This window comes from Penicillium soppii, assembly GCF_028829465.1.
Source record: "Penicillium soppii strain IBT 18220 chromosome Unknown utg000010l, whole genome shotgun sequence".
Lineage (NCBI taxonomy): Eukaryota > Fungi > Ascomycota > Eurotiomycetes > Eurotiales > Aspergillaceae > Penicillium > Penicillium soppii.
In genome coordinates, this window is record NW_026643240.1 from 1163289 (window position 1) to 1181479 (window position 18191).

An 18191-nucleotide genomic window follows, 5' to 3' on the forward strand; every position below is an offset into this window, starting at 1 on the left:
TTTACCATCATGATCGCCTCTCTTAGGTAGTGAATCAATCATGCTTACGTATCCACACGATTTCTATCGTGATATATACATTCCTATTGACGGCACTCCAATAAGAGAAATCCAGGAGTTTGGAAGCTATTTCTTTTTAACAGATAAGAATAGCACTCAGATGAACATTCAAGCGTTCGTTCGAGGCGTCAGAAGTTTCGAACCTAGAGGAAGAACTATTCAGGTCGTGATAAGCTCCGGAGTAATCGTAGCATATTACCCGATATGGCTAGCGCCACCGGTCCACATCAGGCAATGTATCAAAGCTACCCGCATAGGAACAATGCATCCGTCCACTGGTTCATGCCGCACGCCGCTTGAATGGTCCACTTGTTGAAATTTCGGGACTAAGTTTTATTAAACATGAATTATAAAAGAATGCCATCCCTCCAGAGGGTTGGGACATTCCATAATTTGGTATAACTCGACATCATGGAGACACCTCGATCAGAACAGACCCACACAAATGCAACTAGCCCGACAGCCTCCATTGAGTCTGGCCATGAAAGCCTCGACTATCTCAACTTACCCTTTCGCGAAGTCACTGATGGCGCCGACCTTGGTGAATATGCCACCGAAACGAGAACAGGAGAGATCATCAAGCCTGTCAAGTCCAATGCAACTGGTAAAATGGAAGATTGGAAATTGGTGACCTTTACGATCAATGATCCCGAGAACCCCAAGAACTGGTCGAAGGCGTACAAATGGTACTGCACCATGGTGGTTGCTTTCACTTGTTTCGTTGTCGCCTTTGCTAGTAGCGTTATCACTGCCGATCTGGAAGGGCCCATGAAAGACTTCGGCGTTTCACGTGAAGTCAGCTTGGTTGTTGTCACCGTTTTTGTTATTGGATTTGGTGTTGGTACGTTTCTCAAAAATTGGATATTGATGTCGCCAATTCAGCGCTAACTCCACAATAGGGCCAATGGTCTTTGCTCCAATGTCAGAGATGTTTGGACGCCGCCCCGTGTATGCCATCACTCTCCTGATTGCCGTGATTTTTATTATTCCTTGTGCCGTCTCCAAAAATATTGGAACTCTTATCGTCTGCCGATTGATCGATGGAATCGCTTTCAGTGCCCCTATGACTCTTGTGGGTGGTACTCTTGCAGATTTATGGAGAAGCGAGGAGCGAGGTGTTCCAATGGCAGCTTTTAGCGCTGCGCCTTTCATCGGCCCAGCCATCGGTCCACTCGCTGGTGGCTTTTTGGGTGACAACTGTGGCTGGCGCTGGCTCTATTGGCTCCAGCTGATCCTGGCATTTGTTGCCTGGGTTTTGATCACGTTCACTGTCCCCGAGACATACACACCGATATTGCTAAAGAAGCGAGCTCAGAAACTCCGCAAGTCTGAGAACGATCCCAAGTATACCACCGAAGGCGAACTTGATCCCCGACCCATGGGCGAGAAGCTTCGCGTCTTCCTATTCCGCCCTTTTCAGCTTCTTCTCCTTGAGCCTATCGTTCTGTTCATCGCGCTCTACATGTCCGTCTTATACGGTCTGCTGTATATGTTCTTCGTTGCGTAAGTCATCGTTCTCGAATTCCAGAACGACCAAGAAACTAACTATGAATTCAGTTATCCAATCGTCTACCAGTCCGGCAAAGGATGGAGTGCTTCCATGACTGGACTTATGTTCATTCCTCTGGCTATTGGTGTTCTCATGAGCGCAGCTTGTGCTCCGTTAGTCAACAAGAACTACCTCAAGATCTCTGCTGAATGCGGCGGAAAACCCCCTGCAGAGAAGCGACTGATCCCAATGATGTGGTCTTGCTGGCTCGTTCCTATCGGACTATTCATCTTCGCCTGGACGTCATATTCCGATGTCCACTGGTTGGGACCGGCAATGGGAGGATGGCCTGTTGGATTTGGCTTCATCTTCTTGTATAACTCGGCCAATAACTACCTCGGTATGTAAAAGAGCACAAATTTAACTTTGAAGCAATACTAACAGTCTATTAGTCGATACCTACCAGCACCAAGCGGCATCCGCTCTCGCGGCCAAGACCTTCCTCCGTTCCATGTGGGGTGCTTCTACCGTCCTGTTCACAGAGCAGATGTACAATCGCCTGGGCTACCAGTGGGCCAGCTCACTTCTCGCTTTCCTTGCTTTGGCCTGCTGCGCTATTCCCTACGTGTTCTACTTCAAGGGTGAATCTATTCGCCGGTTCTCGAAGTTTGCCTTCAGTGACGACGAGGAGAAGGCCATCAAGGCATAATTGTCTCCAAGCTTTGTGTTGCAGCAAGAGACTATAGAGGGTGGTAATATTTTCAACTTTAGCTTGTGGAATATTTTCCCTGGCATGACTGATGTGGGAAAAATCCGGCATGACGGCGTTCATGAAACCTAATGCATATAGAATTAAAAGTTTTACAGATCGATATTGTTAATACAGAGTTTTGCTTCTGAAACTTGCCCGCGCGTGTAATTCTCCATATGAATTATATGTATTAATGACTCATCCTTATATTGAACAAGATAATGTAAGATACAAAAACAATAACACCCAAAGAATTTCTCACGCCTGCAATATTTTTTGCATCGGGCTTTAATGGCACTTGTATTGACACTGCTAGCTGCATATGTACTACATATCAAGAAACCGATCCGCATCCAGGGAGCAAGGTATTCAGAGCGGTTGCTCGATCCGAAGGGGCGAACAGTCAAGATACGGTTCTGCTTCCACATAGAGATATTAAATATCTTCCAACTGCAATGAAGCCAGCTGTAGGACCACACTTTCGGACGGAATGACCCAAGAATCTTTGCGGTAAGTGAATCTGTGAGCAAAGTACAAGATAAAAAACGCGGGCAAACCGATATACGCTGACATAAATGAAGCAATTGACCATTCAGACGGGAAAAAGACCGTGAAGCCGTTCAAAAGGCATAACACACTGAAAGTAACGAGCGTAATCCACGATGTATATGGCTGTAGCGGGGACCTCTGCGTGAGCTTTGACTTATGAATTCCCTGCACCTCACAAGCTCTTCGAAAACGAAGATATGTGATCGAGCAACAAATCCATGACAAGAACCCGCCAGTGTTCACCAAGTTCAACAGCCAGTTCAAGATAGTGGCCGACGAAGAGTTGAGTGTCATATAGGCCAGAAGAGAGACGCAGGCCGTTGCACCAACAGCGTAGATGGGCACGCCTTTTGCAGTGCAGCGTTGAAATATTCGAGGCGCGCTACCTTCCACGGCCATGGAATGAAGACAACGGCTGGAGAGGTAAAGGAATGCGTTGCCCGTTGACCAGGCTGCTATAAGCGCCACAGCGTTAATAACACTGTCCCAGCCGGCTATTCTAGCTTGGTGGATGCCTGCAACCCATGGCGAGGATGCGGCATCGCTTCCACTCGTAAGTGTGGAAGCATTATAAGGGCAGACGACCGATATTCCGATGGCGCTGCCGACAAAAAGAACAATCAAGCGCCAGGTAAAATGTTTCGCCACCCTTGGTACATTCTTTCTCGGGTCTCTGATTTCGGCAGCTGTTCCGACCACCATCTCAGGCGTAAATGAGAAGGGAAGGATACTGCTAATGACAGTCGCAATAGCTGCTATGAGTCTGCCAGCGTCGCCTTCGAGGATCAAGGTCTTTGCCGCACCAGGGTCTTTCCAGTAGTGGAACCCGAGCATGTTGTGCCCAGGACCTCCTCCCCAGAACAGGATAAAAGAAAGGCAGAGCAGACCAATGATGGTAGCCAGCTTGACACCAGTGAAGAAGAATTCTGCTTCACCGTAGAACTTTACCGGAAGGACATTGAGAATGACCAGCAAGACCAACAAAATGGTAATCCAGACTGCGCTGTTAACACCCGGTTGCCAAAAGTCTATGAGGATAGCGCATGCCGTAAGCTCAAATGGAACTAGTATGGCGAAGGAGTAGACATAAAGCCAGCCCATAGCAAAACCGAGACTCTTCGACACGAACATGCCGGCGTACCGACTCATGGAGCCTCCGCGGACGGGGAGGAAGGTGGCCATCTCAATGACACCCGTAAGAATGAAGTACACCATTATGGATACAAAGACGTAGCTCCCGACAAGAAACGCAGGTCCACCCGTCGCAAGTGTTTTGCCGGTGGTGATAAAGAGGCCAGTTCCCACAGTGCCACCCCAGGCAATAAAGAGCGCGTGGCGGGCTTTAAGATCTCGCTTGGTATTCGGGCAGTCGAGTGGTTCCTCTATAGCAACCGAATTGACACTTGTCTGATACATGCCCTTATTCTCATCATTGTCGGGTTTGTCTGTTGGGGATGAGATGTTAGCCATGGCCAAAGGGACAGTGACATAAACTGGATGCTAACTATAGCTACACATGTAGCTGGCTTGAGCCACCTTATAAGAGTTCATCACACTCCAACCCTGGATGTTCCAACATCCTTATCAAAGACTCTTATCTTGGAATATATTCTCCGATGTTCATTGGATCTCCTTGCACACCTCGTGTGGATTCGCGTGGTGATGAATTCGCCCGCAATCGCTCGTCGGACATCCCGACAATGATAGTGTTCATTTTGCAAACGATAAAGCGTCCACAAGCCATCTAAGTGCTTGCCACTGTATCCATGGATTGTTATAGCATGTGACTATGCGGTGACAATTTGAGTAGGTCATAAAGTTATCTCAATTTGAAGGTGAGATATCACTAATTATCTGATGTGTCACCCCCTACGCTCGAGAGGGGTAGATACTGATGAGCTTGTATAACCCGACGCTATCGGACCATCCGCTCACCACCAAAATCATCGTCACGTTGGCTATCCCCAAATAATGAGAAATGCGGAGTCTTGACTGGAAGAGGAAACAGATACTTCGAGTTCGACTTTCTTCAATTATTCATAAAAGGATCAATATTCCAGCAAACTTCTCAGATCCGGACTATCATCAACGCGACGTTCTCTCCTGTTCTCAGTCTTCCAGGCATATTCATCTTTTTTTTTTGCCAAATCAAAATGGATGAAAAGGCCTCCGGAGGCATTGATTGGCTCTATCTATGGCACCAACTGAAGGAACAGGAGCATGCTGGACCGGTGTTGACAACAGTAGCCGTGGTTTTGTTCACCTATATGCTCTACACTGTAAGTCGTGCTTACCCTTCCGGCTATGTCCAGAAAATTGCTGTTGGCTTCTTTTCAATTTTCATTGGCTGAAACTGTCGATAGGTTCTGTTTGCTACCGATATTTCTCACATCAAGGGCATTCCAGAGATACCTGGCGCTATTCCTGTGTTTGGACATCTTCTCAAGCTCGGCGAGGATCATGCGACAACTTGCGAGAAATGGTGGCGCCAATACAACCAATCTATATTCCAAATCAAGCTGGGAAATACCAGGGCCGTCGTTGTCAACTCGTTTGATGACTGCAAAAAGATGCTCCTTGGTAACCAGAATGCAGTCATTGACCGCCCCAAGCTTTACACGTTTCATGGTGTGATCAGTAGCACACAAGGCTTTACGATTGGATCTTCTCCCTGGGATGAGTCCTGCAAGAAAAAGCGCAAGGCGGCCGGTACTGCCCTTAGTCGCCCCGCGTTGAGAAATTACTACCCCATGTTTGATCTCGAGAGTTACTGTATCCTCAGAGACATGAAAAAGGACAGTCACAATGGTCCGATCGAGATTGACATCCGCCCATACATTCAACGATACGCGCTCAACACAACCTTGACGCTCTGCTACGGTATTCGTATGGACGCTGTCTACGACGACCTGCTCCGAGAAATACTTCACGTAGGATCATCTATTTCCCTATTACGCAGCGCCTCCGAGAACCTGCAGGATTACATCCCTGCGCTTCGATATCTTCCCAACAACGAGAAAAACTCCCGTTCAAAAGAGCTTCGCAAGCGACGTGATGTATATCTGGACCTCCTCTTGAACAAGGTCCGCGAGATGATTAAGAAGGGCACAGACAAGCCTTGTATCTCTGCTGCTATCCTGAAGGATATGGAGACCAAGCTTTCTGGTGTTGAAGTTTCTTCAATCTGCTTATCTCTGGTTTCTGGTGGTTTTGAGACTATTCCCGGAACTCTGACTTCGTGCATTGGATCTCTATCGACCGAGGAAGGACAAGCATGGCAGGATCGGGCTTACGAGGACATCAAGCGTCATTACCCAGACGTCTGTGATGCCTGGACCGATTGCTTTAAAGAGGAAAAGATCCCATACATCAACGCCATTGTCAAGGAGGCTGGCCGATACTACACTGTCAGCGCCATGAGTCTTCCCCGAAAGACTGTTACCGAGGTCAATTGGGATGGTGCTATCATCCCTCCTAAGACTATGATCTTGATCAACGCCCAAGCTGGTAACCATGGTGAGTGATCCGCAGCTGAGATTGTTTGCCTCGATTATTGCTAGAAAGTCTAACGCCTGCAGATATCGATCATTTCGGACCTGATGCTGGAAAATTTAACCCCGAGCGGTGGCTCAAGACCCTCAGTCCCCCGACCGAGGCTGACAGTGTTGGCCTGGGTCACTTGAGTTTCGGAACTGGCTCTCGTGCTTGCTCGGGTCAGCACATTGCTTCTCGCCTCTTATACTCCGCATTGGTGAGGATACTGTCGTCCTACAAGATTGTGGCAAGCAAGGAGAATCCCCCCAATACCGACTATGTTGATTACAACCAATTCAAGACAGCACTCGTTGCCATTCCCAGAGAGTTCAAGGTTAAGCTCATTCCCCGGAATACAGCCATGACAGCCAATTGTCTGGACCTTGCTGAGCAGAGGACCAGCGAGCACTACAAGGAGTAATGATGCTTTTGGATGCTTTCGCTATGTAAACTCGCAATAAAGCTATGTGCAGGGTGTATTTTAGAACACACAGACTGGCTACATCATGAGTTTTGAACAGCTTCATGTGGAAAATAATACATGGGTATTTATTTGCGTGGTAAACAGAGCGGGCCTTGAGATTTCACGGACGAAATGTTTATTTCACTTATAACTTTTAATGTCTAAATAAAATAAATCGAAAGACCTATATTAAAACTTCGATGATCTATCATTGAGAATACTTCTTGAGATATATTCAGACCAGGGTGAAGTGACGGGATGTAGGCGGACCTTTGTTGAGTTGCTCGTCGGTCCGTCCGACAGGTAATATAGGTATTTTAGTGCTGAGCAACTCTACCAGTGACATAACAGCTATAGCTCGTTACTTATGCATTTTATTAAACTACTAGCGCAACGCAACCCATTGCACTACACTTTCAACATGTCTTCTCTCGTTATTGATAGCTTATTTGGCGTCAAGGGGTATATCGCGGTTGTGACAGGAGGCAGCAGTGGCCTCGGTTTTATGATTGCCAAAGTAAGTCAATCATCCAATAATGGGTTGAAGCCAATATTCCAAATGCATTCAGGTTTCTCTTCTTTGACAGCGACTCCGTCATCATAGGGACTTGTAACAAACGGCGCCAAAGTGTACCTCGTTGCTTTACCAAGTGAGCCCATTGAGAAGAAGGTGGCGGAGCTCAACGAGCTTGGCAAGGCAACTGGAGGATCTGCTCACGGGTAAGCTAAAATACATAAAGATTACAACATGTTAAACCTGCAGAGTTCTACTAATCCTCTTTTCTAGAATACCCTGCGATGTTTCTAATAAAAAAGCCATCCAGGATCTCGCCGCTCAAGTGAGCCAGCAAGAACATCATGTTGACATGCTAATCTCAAATGCTGGTATAAGGCGAGATCCACCTATCCAATGCAATGTCCTGAAGGCATCTTTGTCCGAATTGCAGGCTTCCATGTGGTCTTCTCAACACTCGGACTGGGCTGACACATTTTGCGTCAACACCACGGCCCACTATTTTCTTTCCGTGGCCTTTCTCTCCTTACTGGAGGTGGCATCGCAGCTGGAACTGCCGAATGGCAGACTCGGTCGAAGTGAGGGTCGCGGAGTGGTTGTCATGACCAGTTCGTGCGCAAGCATGCACAACGTGACAAACGTTGATCTGACGAGTTATGCCACAAGCAAAGCCGCAACTGATCACCTAGTCAAGCTATTAGCAGCCAAGTTCAGCCGTTTCTATGTACGAGTGGTGGGAATCAACCCAGGATGTGAGTCAAATGGGGCGTTGTGGTAGTCTTCAAAATTGGATCCAGCTGCTGACCAAGGTAGTTGTTCCAAGTAACATGAACCCCATTGGGGAGGAAGGAAACGTCTTCAGTGCCCTTTTCGACAAAGTCCCTGCCAAGAGAGCAGGGATCGATGACGATATTGCTGGCACTGTCCTTTATCTCGTCAGCCGTGCGGGAGTAAGTCTAGGAGGGATTTTTGGAGCTGAAGATTTCGCAATTTACGGTTCTCAAACAATGCTAATGATGTGTCTAGAGCTATGTCGATGGGATATCGCTTTGTGTTGATGGAGGTCGCGTTCTGCTTGCCAATGGTCAAGAATGAAAGCACGGATCGAAGATCGCAAATTAATGAAGCAATGAATCCAAAGAACTACATCAGGTGATGCCAAATAAACGGGTTGCATTCAGTTCAAAAGACACGAGTCATCCATTTGCTATTGTTATCTTAATTCTGTTGTTCACTATTGGGCTCACCTGGACTTACAATTAACGCTGAAGACCCCGATGATATATATTCCTTTGTTTTTTCAGTATTCGATCAAATACCAAGCTATCTATAGTTTCATGTTCAAGGAGATAACACAATAAATACTAAGGTGGCGCCGCTCCCGAGGTCTGTCTCTTCTGGACATCTCGGCAGCTGGGAGGCCAGGCGAATCCGCTAACATTCAATCTCCATCGGACCGGCCGACATAACTACACACCCGGAGGGAAAGCTACTCTGTTAGAATCCGTTGATATAATGGGAACTATGATTTTTTGAAAACATTGTCTTCTCTCAGCTTGAGAAAGTCATCTTCATAATGTCTATCGTATCGATTTCCGATGGTGTAGGGTAAGCAACAGCTGTAAACAAACTTGGATCATCTCAGCACCTAACAAGCCGCATAGTTCAAGCTTAAGCAAGATATCTTTACGGGATTTCGCAGCACAGCTTCACATTGACACCATTAGTGAAAATGATGCCGAGGATTACCTCACTCTTTTGAGATCGCTTGAGGCCGTCCTGACAAGCATCGACAATGCGCCCGACTATATTGCGCCCGATTTGCTTCCTCAACCTACGCTAGAACCTCGCAAATTTTGGAAACCAGCTCCAGAAAAAAACCCATTCAATGCCTGGAGTCACCAATGTGATCTGCAGGCTGTAACTCCGACTAGTAAGAAACTGTCTGGACGTAACGTTGTAACCAAGGACAACATATCTGTTGGGGGACTGCCGACGACACTTGGCGCACCACATTCACTACTTCATAAGGCCGGCGGGCACCCCGTTGCCCCTATTGACGCGGTGGTGGTATCGCGGATTCTTAGGGCCGGTGGCATCATCAAGGGGACCTCGACTTGCGAAAGCTTTTGCGCGTCTCCCTTGTCTTTCACGTCAGCGACAGGGCCGGTTCATAACCCACGTCTGCACAATTATACAGCGGGGGAAGCAGTAGCGGCTCCGTGGTTCTCGTTGCAGCTCATTGCCTGGCATCAAAAGGCAGCGACTCGTCATTCGGCCAAACAGTGGAATTGGCTATTGGAACCGACCAGGCCGGATCAGTACGAATCCCAGCTTCTTACAATGGCATATATGGGCTAAAGCCTACCTTTGGCCTGGTCCCATATACTGGTGCGGTGTCCATGTCTCCCATGATCGATCACTTGGGTCCGATGGCGGCCGAGCTTGAAGATATTGCCGCCCTGTTGGAGGTCATGGCAGGGTATGATGGCTACGATCCCCGGATGACCCCCGAGGCTCCCTTAGCACATCAGGTAAAGCCTTACCTAGAATCACTGTTACATGCGAGGCAAAGCATGAAGTCTACGCCAAATCCCGGTCACAAGTTGAGGGTTGGCCTGCTGAAACAATCTTTCCACATTCACGGGGTTGCAATCGACGTGCGAGATATCGTCCACCAGACAGCAACGCGATACTTTGAAGCTGTCGGGGCTTCTGTCGTCGAAGTTTCTATTCCAATGCACCAGCAGGGTCCAGCAATCTGGACAGCAGCAACCCGGCCTTCGATGTCGAGTTACCTGTGCCAGGGAAATCCCTCTGGCCACCTTTCATTCCTGTCGCCGCATGCGCAGATGAAATGGCCTCCATCCCAGGAGACATACGACACACTGACAAGTAATGACCCCGCTGTAGTCAACATCATGCTGAGCGAGAAGCTAGCTAAGAATTCTACCAAGGCAGGGCTTGAGGCCAAGGCCCATCGTCTGGTCTTTGCGCTCAGGGCTGCGTATGATTCCGCTTTTGAAGGTGTTGATATCCTTGTCACGCCTTGTGCGCCGACTGTCGCAATGCCTCACCCTGATCCAGAAGGACCTGGTGGGAAAAAGGCCTCGGTTCTGGACAGAATTGGTGTCGCCGTTGGCTTGACTAGTAACACCTGCCCTTTTAATGTTACTGGTCATCCCGCATTGAATGTTCCATGTGGCTTCTCTGCGGCTAAAGGTCATCCAGATGTCCCGCTGCCTGTAGGTATGCAGATTGTTGCTAGCCGTTGGGCCGATGAACAGCTCCTTGAGGCTGCGGCTTTGTTTGAATTGGGACGAGAAATTTTTCAGTGTACGGAGGGGATGACAGCAAATGAACGTTTGTGAACAGTTTCTTTGATAATTCTAATATACATACTCCATTGGGTGAAATTCAATTGCCCTAAAGTCACTACGATGCTAAAAATGGTATATATCGTGCTGCTTTTGCTTGTTCGCCGCATCATGAAAAATATTTGTGTATCTTGTATACTTCAATGCTCAATACGGGAGCTTTCAAGGTCTTCACTTCTTTGAAAATAATATCAGGCACGTTGTTTCTTCTCATCAACTGTCACTCCACTATCAAAAACTCCGCTATCGCCTGATCTATAAACTCTTTGTCTTCTGTATTATATCCAATTCCAGCCAAATGACCCCATGTCGACGGAATGATCTTGAAAATTGAACCAGCAATTGCCCGCGATTCTTTGTCGGATGCTTCCCAGCGAAAATACTGGTCTGTCGAGCATGGCATAACCAGAACACGTGCTTTGATCCGTGACAGTGTATCTTGTAAAGATGCATCTCCCAATATTGAAGTGACATTACCTCTCTGCCACATACCAACCATGGAGAGCAAGTCATCAGGATGCCAATTGTGATAGTTTTTCTTGGTCGCATGTTCGTCCCAATCAGCCAAAGTATCATAGCCGAGGGACTTGTACATTTCCTCCTTAAACCACTCGGGGCTTGTCAACCACGCTGAGTATGCCTTGCCGAAAGCCTGTAGCCCGCCCAATGCCTTTGAAGTGGATCGACTGCCATTTTCTGCGCGGTAGTCGGCTGAGAACTCCAGCGCAGCCTTTGGTCCCTCAAGTTGGTAGTTGTGACGGCTGGTACGAGCCGAGGAACAGACGATGACCGCATTCCGAACCATCTCCGGGTACAACAGAGTCCAGTAGTACGAGCACTGTCCACCCATGGAGAAGCCAACCACCACCTCGATTGCTTGGATGTTGAGACGGGAGCTTATCAGCTGGTGCTGAGCACGCACACAGTCTTGGTAATCCAGCAGTGGAGGGAAGTTGGCCATATTGGATGGACTTGAAGATTCACCATTGCCAAACAATGCCACCACAATGACTCTGTGGTTCTTGAGGGCTCCATGGCGAAAGGTCAAGGTAGAGTCGAGCCGACCACGGAAACAAGTCAGGACAAGGGCTACATTTTCCACAGTTGGATTGATGTCTAGGAAGGCCAGGTGGATTGAGGTCGGGCCGGTCCCATCCTTGAAAGTGAAGTTATCGATTCGATAGTGCTGAATTAAAGGTCCTGACATCATAAATCGAGGAGACGCGATCTCTTACCAGGGTCAAGGAGCCGCTGTGCTTTCAGAGTGAGATCATGTAGATCGATCCTAGGGCTTCCCTAGCGATTTGGTTCGTCGGAACGTCCGATGAGTTATCTTATGGATGATTTTCGTAACAGGAGGTCCCTGATATGAGATCAACGCGTACCAACCTTCATGATACTAATTTTTGTTATCGAGGTCCAAACTCCAGAATCTTATTTGAAGTGAAATGGTAAGGGACCTCAAATCACGCATCGGGTGGTATTATCGGAAAGCCCGACAAGTGCCACCTAGTATCAAAAACTTCGGACACCCCGACAATAAACATACTGCGCGAATTTATCGGCTGCGCCATCTCCGTCGGTCGAGCACGATATGAAAATGATGACGCCGATGACATGAAAAGGAGATTGGATCAACTTAAGAATATTGAGGAAGACCCGTTCAGTCATTTATTCTGTCTTGATCACCACCTTAACCAACTTCCATCCCCCAAAACCAGCCACTACAAGCTACAAGCCAGCCACCCGCACTTAGCCACCATGTATCCAAACGGACAAGCATATCTAGCAAGGCCCGATGCCCCCGAAGGCTCGACAAGGTTTCCCCAAGCTCGGCTTGCACCCATCTCCGACCATCGCACCATCTACGTATCCGGCACAGCATGTTGCCGCCCCGATGGCACTTGGCCCGGCGTCACTGAGAATTCAGACGGTACGTGGATACTGGACATTCAGCAGCAAACGGCGGCCGTTCTCGAGAATATCGACAACATCATCAAAGGCGCAACAGATGGCAAAGGCGGCATTCACAACCTGATCGATGCTGTCGTGTACATCTTGGACATGGAAAGCCAATACGCTGGCATGAATGAGGAGTGGAACAAGGTATTCAAGACTAGAGAGAGTGCACCGGCTAGAGCTACCATTGGCGTTAGGGAGCTACCTGATGCCCGAATGATTGTTGAAGTGAAGGCTGTTGCGGTTGTTGATTTCTAGAGTTTGAAAACAAACACGTATCGTATCTCGAATCACAATCTTGATATAAAGTATACAATAAATTGATGAACTCAATGGATTGCCATTACCAAGGTGACCAATTTGTCATCTGTTTGTCAAAGATAGCCTAGTAGATAAGGTGGTTTCGGGAAGAGAGGTAGTCACGTCCAATGAGATCCCCAGGAATGTGTGATACTATCTAAGTTCACCCGGCTCAGATAGGATCGTCCCGAATTAAATGCGGGGAAAGCTGGACGAAAACAAGATAAGGGCGGAAGTACCCTTAATTGAGTGAGACAACCAAAATGCCGAATGAGCAAAGATAGTCGCGAACCACTTGTCACATATTTGCAACATTTACGTTCAGTTATGCCCAAAATAGGCACGGCCTCTGGTGCGTCGACAGCCCCGTCTTCCGCCCCAGGAAGGGCGCGAGCTTCATGCGCACGGTGCCACAAGCGAAAGAAGAGATGCGACAGAGTATTGCCATCATGCAAGAATTGCGTCTCGGCGCGGATGAGATGTAGTTTTGAAGACGATGATCTTCAAACAGCTTCGTACCCAATAGAGTGAGTCGGCATATGATATTGAGCAACTGCATGAGATATGTCTCCTCCAACCTCCCATCCTTGACTTCGCAGAGCCGATCACTATCTCTCCGTTGGTGTTGACTAAGCTGCTAATATGCTGAAAGGTATGTTCAGGGCCTAGAAGAAAAGCTTCGCTGCCTGAGGGCCGTGGCTGCTGAAGAGCGTAATGTGCCCCAAATTGCACAAGGCCCACAGATTTTGAGCAACAACCAACTCAATAATGACTTTGAAATGCCAGAAATTACAATCCTGGACCAGGAATACAGCCCCCAAGGCGTTTGGGGCAGCGGACTAGGAAACACAACCAGCGTTGCCGATAACGCCCAAGGTCTGATGCAAGACCCTGTGACAAACTCACAGCCCGCAGCGGACCAGACGCCAACATTTGCCCAGCAACTAACAGCGCTTTCATTAGAAGCTACTGCTGAACGGCATTTGGGATCGACTACGGGACTCTCGTTTGCAACTCTGACCCAGATCATCCTGCGTCGTTTGACGCCAGACAAGGCGGACTTTGTATTCAATAGCTATCAAGAAAATGCCACGCGAATAGATGTATTAGACCCAGGCTCTCCTTCAGACCCTACCAGTGACTCCTTCTTTCAGAGCTTGAGTTGGTCCATCTCTGCCCATCCACTACTGTTTGGGGACCTTTTCTTCGCCGACTTTGCTGCGGCTGACGCCTCCATTGACTCTATGGCCTGGCCAAACGATGAGACGCATGTGCGACAGTTGGTAAATTTCTATTTTGCTCACTCTCACACCCTATACCCCATCCTTAAGCGGTCTGAGGTCATGGACCTCTTTGAAAGGATCCATCAGAATCCCGAGAACTTGGCCACGCAAGCTCCCCTCGACGCCTTCAGAATATGGATGGTCCTGGCCATCGGATCCACCGCTTATTCTTCCGTCACTCTCACTGAGGAATCGGAATCAATGCTGTTCTACAACAAGGCCCTGCAGTATTCAGAGCACGCCTTAGCAAGCGACGAGATGGTAAGAAAGCTGCCTAAAGCCTGATCGCTGACAAGACAAGATCGCGACTGACAAATGCCTAGACTACCTTGGAGGCCATAACGCTCCAAGTTTCTTATTCCTTTTTCAACCAACTGGGTCCTAGTGAGTGACAAGCGGTTCACTCATATTCCCAAGCACTGACGGAAGCAGACACCTGGTTTCTTGTTGGCACGGCTGCACGTCTAGCCTTGGGAATGGGGCTCCATGCGGCCTCGTCATATCGCAAGTTTCCTCTGGATGTGCAACAAAGACGCAAACGCATATTCTTTTCGATATACATGATGGATCGGTAGGCTCTACAATCTTTGTCACTCAGTCCCCATTCTCGCGCGCTGTGATTAAAAAAACTAACAGCAACTTTTAGTGTCGTTTCTATTACCTTGGGCAGACCGTTCGCACTTCATGATGACGATATCGATGTAACTGTAAGTCCGGGATTCAGGTGTATCCGCCGCCAAAGACCTTATTGAAACATATCTGATTGAGTGACAACAGCCTTTTGAGAATGCGGATGAAGAATTTATACACGCTGACTGTATAAGCCCCCAAAGTTCTCTCCAACCATCGCTGATGGCCGTTCCACTACACATTCTGTCACTGCGGAAGATAGCAGGCAAAATTTCACGACAAGTCTATGGAAACATCAAGGACGCATATTTGACGCAACAGGAGCGCGAAGCAGTTATTACTTCGTTACATCAAGAGCTTCTCGACTGGCGTCGGAGCATGCCCTTCCCGCTCCCCGACGTAAACGACAACGTGCCACATCTCAACACAACTTGGTATGACTTCAACTACTATACACACCTCGCAATGATATATAGACCATCACCGCTTTGCCCTGTTCTAGACATAAAGCGGATAAAAGAGTTGGAGATGGCAGCTTCAATGTCGCTCCGCCAAGCTTTTAGCATGCACCAGCAACAACGATTTGCATACAATTGGTTGAATTTTCTCGCTCTCTTCACGGCGACTTTGTCATTGGTCTATGCAACAACGGCTCAATCAGATAATCTACGTCATGTTTTGAGAAACACGCGAGCTATCGCTGATCTTGATCTTGCAACGCAGCTTTTCGAAACCCTCGGACTCAAGTTCTCGGCGGCTAAGAAGATTCAGGTCATGATTACCGAGATATCCCGGCGATATAAGGAGGTTCGCGCCCTGGAGGCTGTGGAGTCCCATTTGGCTTTAATATGATGAACTGGGAGGCCTACTATCTACTCGAAGAGACAGTAGTGTCACTTGATTATTGTCTGTAGATCAACTCAAGAAGGAGGGCATTTATGTTTCCCTGTAAATATTGTTCGCACAGAATATTATCATACGAGCTTCGTTCGCACAGGAACATCCTCCCATCCACGAGCGGAGTGCATGTATTATCTGATAAAACCAGTTATCATATTAATCTCGAGCTCCGGGCTCTCTCCAAAATACAGGCGTATATAAAGACTTCTAGATATCTCTATGTAGTATAGCCCCTCTGACGAAGGCAGGGCTATGGTATATACAAAGTAGCTCTCAGCCCTCATCTAAATTTTAGCAGGGTTATGATCAAGGTTATATTCCTTGACCAACTTCTCAGCACAAGTTGCACCCGTGACATATGCAACGGCCTGAACATGCGCATTGACCAACACCGGCACAACCGCCATATCAGCGATGCGCAGATTGTCAATGCCAGCCACCTTGAAGTCCGGATCCACAACGGCATCCGCATCGCCCTTCTTACCCATCTTCGCGGTACCGGTCATATGCCAGCTCGACGAGATGTTCTCGCGCCAGTACTGGAGCAGATCCTCGTCGGAATCGCTCTTGGGCATAGCCAGCGGGGCGACGTGATCCTTCGTGTAGGACTCGTGCTTGGCGATGCGGAAGGAGTCGCGCAAGGCCTCGATCGCTAGTTTGCGGTCGAATGGATGAGCCAGGAATTTCGGGTTAAAGGAGAGCGGGGCATCGGGGTCGGAGGATTGCAGGGTGACTTCTCCACGGGTCTGCGCGTTGAACAGGAAGACAAGTAGGCAGGAGTAGCTCAGTGCTTCGGCAGGGAAATCTGGGATGAACCAGTGGATAGGGAAATGGGTGAGGATCTCGTAGTGGGGGACTGTCTCCTGGAGAAGGTACAACTGTTCATCTGCGGGGAGAGCCTTGAATTCTGGGGAGGAGGTGAGTTGTTCAGCAAGCTTGAACCAGCCAATGCCTAGCTCGCAGGCGAATTTTGCCCAGGGCCCTGTGCCATCTTGTTGCCATTGCTTCTGAGCGGCTTCCATGGCGGCCTTGTCGCCGTAGAAAGCTTTTCGGTCCGTGCTGCTCTCTGTGCGGGTGTTTACAATCGGCACGAAGCAATGGTCACGGAGACCCTGGCCGACGGCGGGGAGGTCGTGAACGACGGGGATTTGGTATTTCTCGAGTTGGGCAGCGGGGCCAATACCAGAGTGCATCAGGATGCGGGGATCATTCAGCGAGCCAGCGGACAAAATGACTTCCTTTGCGGCGTAGTCTGTGCAGAACTGTCAGTATCGGAGCAATCCACAAAGGGTGGGTCGTGCGTTTACATTTCTTGCCATTGGACTCCACGCCCACGGCCTTCTTCCCGTCCAGGAGGATCCGCTGCACGGACGCCGCAGTGACAATAGTCAAATTATCCAATTTCTCCTTTACCAAATCGCCGGCGGTGGAGCGCAAGCCTTTGTGAGCGGAGTTAATCAACACGGACATTCCGATCGGATTTCCCGAATTATGATCTGGGTTCAAGGGGAAGCCAGCTTCCTCAAAGATATCCAACAACTCGGTCAGGTCTCTCTCCCACTCCTTCGCAAAGCCCACATGCAACGGGCCCTTACTCCCATGATCCGTGCTCTTGGGATCCGCATACTTGGCATCCACACCGGCGGGAATTTCCCCGTGGAAGGTCTCCAGCTCCTTAAATCTGCGCTGAATATCTTCCCAGGCAAACTCCTTATCGCCGACAATTCGCGCCCATTCTTGGTAATCGTCGCGCGCGCCGACGCTGTAGACACCGAAGTTAATAGCACTGGACCCGCCCATGCATCGGCCGCGGCTGTAGTCGATTTCGCGGTTGTTGCAGTCACTTTGCGGGGTGGTTTTGAACCCCCAGTTCATGGACTGGTCTTGGAAAGTGAGCCATCTTTGACCGTCAACGCGAAGATTGCGATCTTCTTTGTAATCGCCCGCTTCTAAGAGGAGGACTTGAGGCTTGGCATTTGAATTGGCGAGACCTGCGGCCAGAGCACTACCGGACGGACCACCTGTAGGATGTTAGGTCCCAATATGGAATTTTGTGGACACTATTGTCATAGCTTTTTTGGGCGGGGTATGGAGTTTTGATGGAACCATGGTTCTAAGGTTAGAGTATAAGGGGCTAATTACTCACTTCCAACGATGATGAAGTCGAAGGTGGACATGTTGCGTAATGAGTTGGAGAGTAGACAGATGTTCTCAAAAATAGGCGCAAAGTAATTTAATTTAAGTTCAAGATTATTGGGAAGAACAAGAAGTATAAATACGAGGAATCTACGGGGAAGTCAAGTGGAATAAGCATTAGGCAATATGGCACATTGCTTAAAAGAACTCTAGCAACGTTAGTATCATGTTGACTAGACGAGGGTA

General features: G+C 48.5%; 9 protein-coding genes across 9 annotated transcripts; 6 read left to right on the forward strand and 3 right to left on the reverse strand.

Moving 5' to 3' along the window:
• Window positions 1–471: 471 nt before the first annotated feature.
• Window positions 472–2258, forward strand: N7529_011105 (MFS transporter; the record flags this gene model as incomplete). The annotated part of the gene is made up of 4 exons (XM_057246631.1): window positions 472–901; window positions 960–1563; window positions 1618–1949; window positions 2002–2258. The coding sequence occupies 4 exons, from the start codon at window positions 472–474 to the stop codon at window positions 2256–2258; spliced, it is 1623 nt and encodes a 540-aa protein (XP_057091980.1).
• Window positions 2259–2735: 477 nt separating this feature from the next.
• On the reverse strand, window positions 2736–4319 carry N7529_011106 (uncharacterized protein; the record flags this gene model as incomplete). The annotated part of the gene is made up of 1 exon (XM_057246632.1): window positions 2736–4319. One exon carries the CDS (start codon window positions 4317–4319, stop codon window positions 2736–2738), a length of 1584 nt encoding a protein of 527 aa, XP_057091981.1.
• A 683-nt stretch (window positions 4320–5002) lies between these two features.
• Window positions 5003–6804, forward strand: N7529_011107 (cytochrome P450; the record flags this gene model as incomplete). The annotated part of the gene is made up of 3 exons (XM_057246633.1): window positions 5003–5128; window positions 5213–6365; window positions 6428–6804. 3 exons carry the CDS (start codon window positions 5003–5005, stop codon window positions 6802–6804), a joined length of 1656 nt encoding a protein of 551 aa, XP_057091982.1.
• Window positions 6805–7267: 463 nt separating this feature from the next.
• On the forward strand, window positions 7268–8455 carry N7529_011108 (SDR family NAD(P)-dependent oxidoreductase; the record flags this gene model as incomplete). Its single annotated transcript, XM_057246634.1, has 5 exons — window positions 7268–7363; window positions 7451–7566; window positions 7634–8112; window positions 8174–8310; window positions 8387–8455. 5 exons carry the CDS (start codon window positions 7268–7270, stop codon window positions 8453–8455), a joined length of 897 nt encoding a protein of 298 aa, XP_057091983.1.
• Window positions 8456–8936: 481 nt separating this feature from the next.
• N7529_011109 (Amidase) lies at window positions 8937–10731 on the forward strand (the record flags this gene model as incomplete). Its single annotated transcript, XM_057246635.1, has 3 exons — window positions 8937–8968; window positions 9025–9513; window positions 9561–10731. 3 exons carry the CDS (start codon window positions 8937–8939, stop codon window positions 10729–10731), a joined length of 1692 nt encoding a protein of 563 aa, XP_057091984.1.
• A 226-nt stretch (window positions 10732–10957) lies between these two features.
• On the reverse strand, window positions 10958–11944 carry N7529_011110 (uncharacterized protein; the record flags this gene model as incomplete). Its single annotated transcript, XM_057246636.1, has 1 exon — window positions 10958–11944. One exon carries the CDS (start codon window positions 11942–11944, stop codon window positions 10958–10960), a length of 987 nt encoding a protein of 328 aa, XP_057091985.1.
• Window positions 11945–12498: 554 nt separating this feature from the next.
• On the forward strand, window positions 12499–12954 carry N7529_011111 (RidA family protein; the record flags this gene model as incomplete). Its single annotated transcript, XM_057246637.1, has 1 exon — window positions 12499–12954. One exon carries the CDS (start codon window positions 12499–12501, stop codon window positions 12952–12954), a length of 456 nt encoding a protein of 151 aa, XP_057091986.1.
• Window positions 12955–13192: 238 nt separating this feature from the next.
• On the forward strand, window positions 13193–15761 carry N7529_011112 (fungal specific transcription factor domain-containing protein; the record flags this gene model as incomplete). The annotated part of the gene is made up of 7 exons (XM_057246638.1): window positions 13193–13245; window positions 13322–13477; window positions 13649–14540; window positions 14603–14663; window positions 14712–14850; window positions 14926–14986; window positions 15057–15761. The coding sequence occupies 7 exons, from the start codon at window positions 13193–13195 to the stop codon at window positions 15759–15761; spliced, it is 2067 nt and encodes a 688-aa protein (XP_057091987.1).
• A 332-nt stretch (window positions 15762–16093) lies between these two features.
• Window positions 16094–17986, reverse strand: N7529_011113 (GMC family oxidoreductase; the record flags this gene model as incomplete). The annotated part of the gene is made up of 3 exons (XM_057246639.1): window positions 16094–17061; window positions 17117–17830; window positions 17956–17986. The coding sequence occupies 3 exons, from the start codon at window positions 17984–17986 to the stop codon at window positions 16094–16096; spliced, it is 1713 nt and encodes a 570-aa protein (XP_057091988.1).
• Between the last annotated feature and the right edge of the window lie 205 nt (window positions 17987–18191).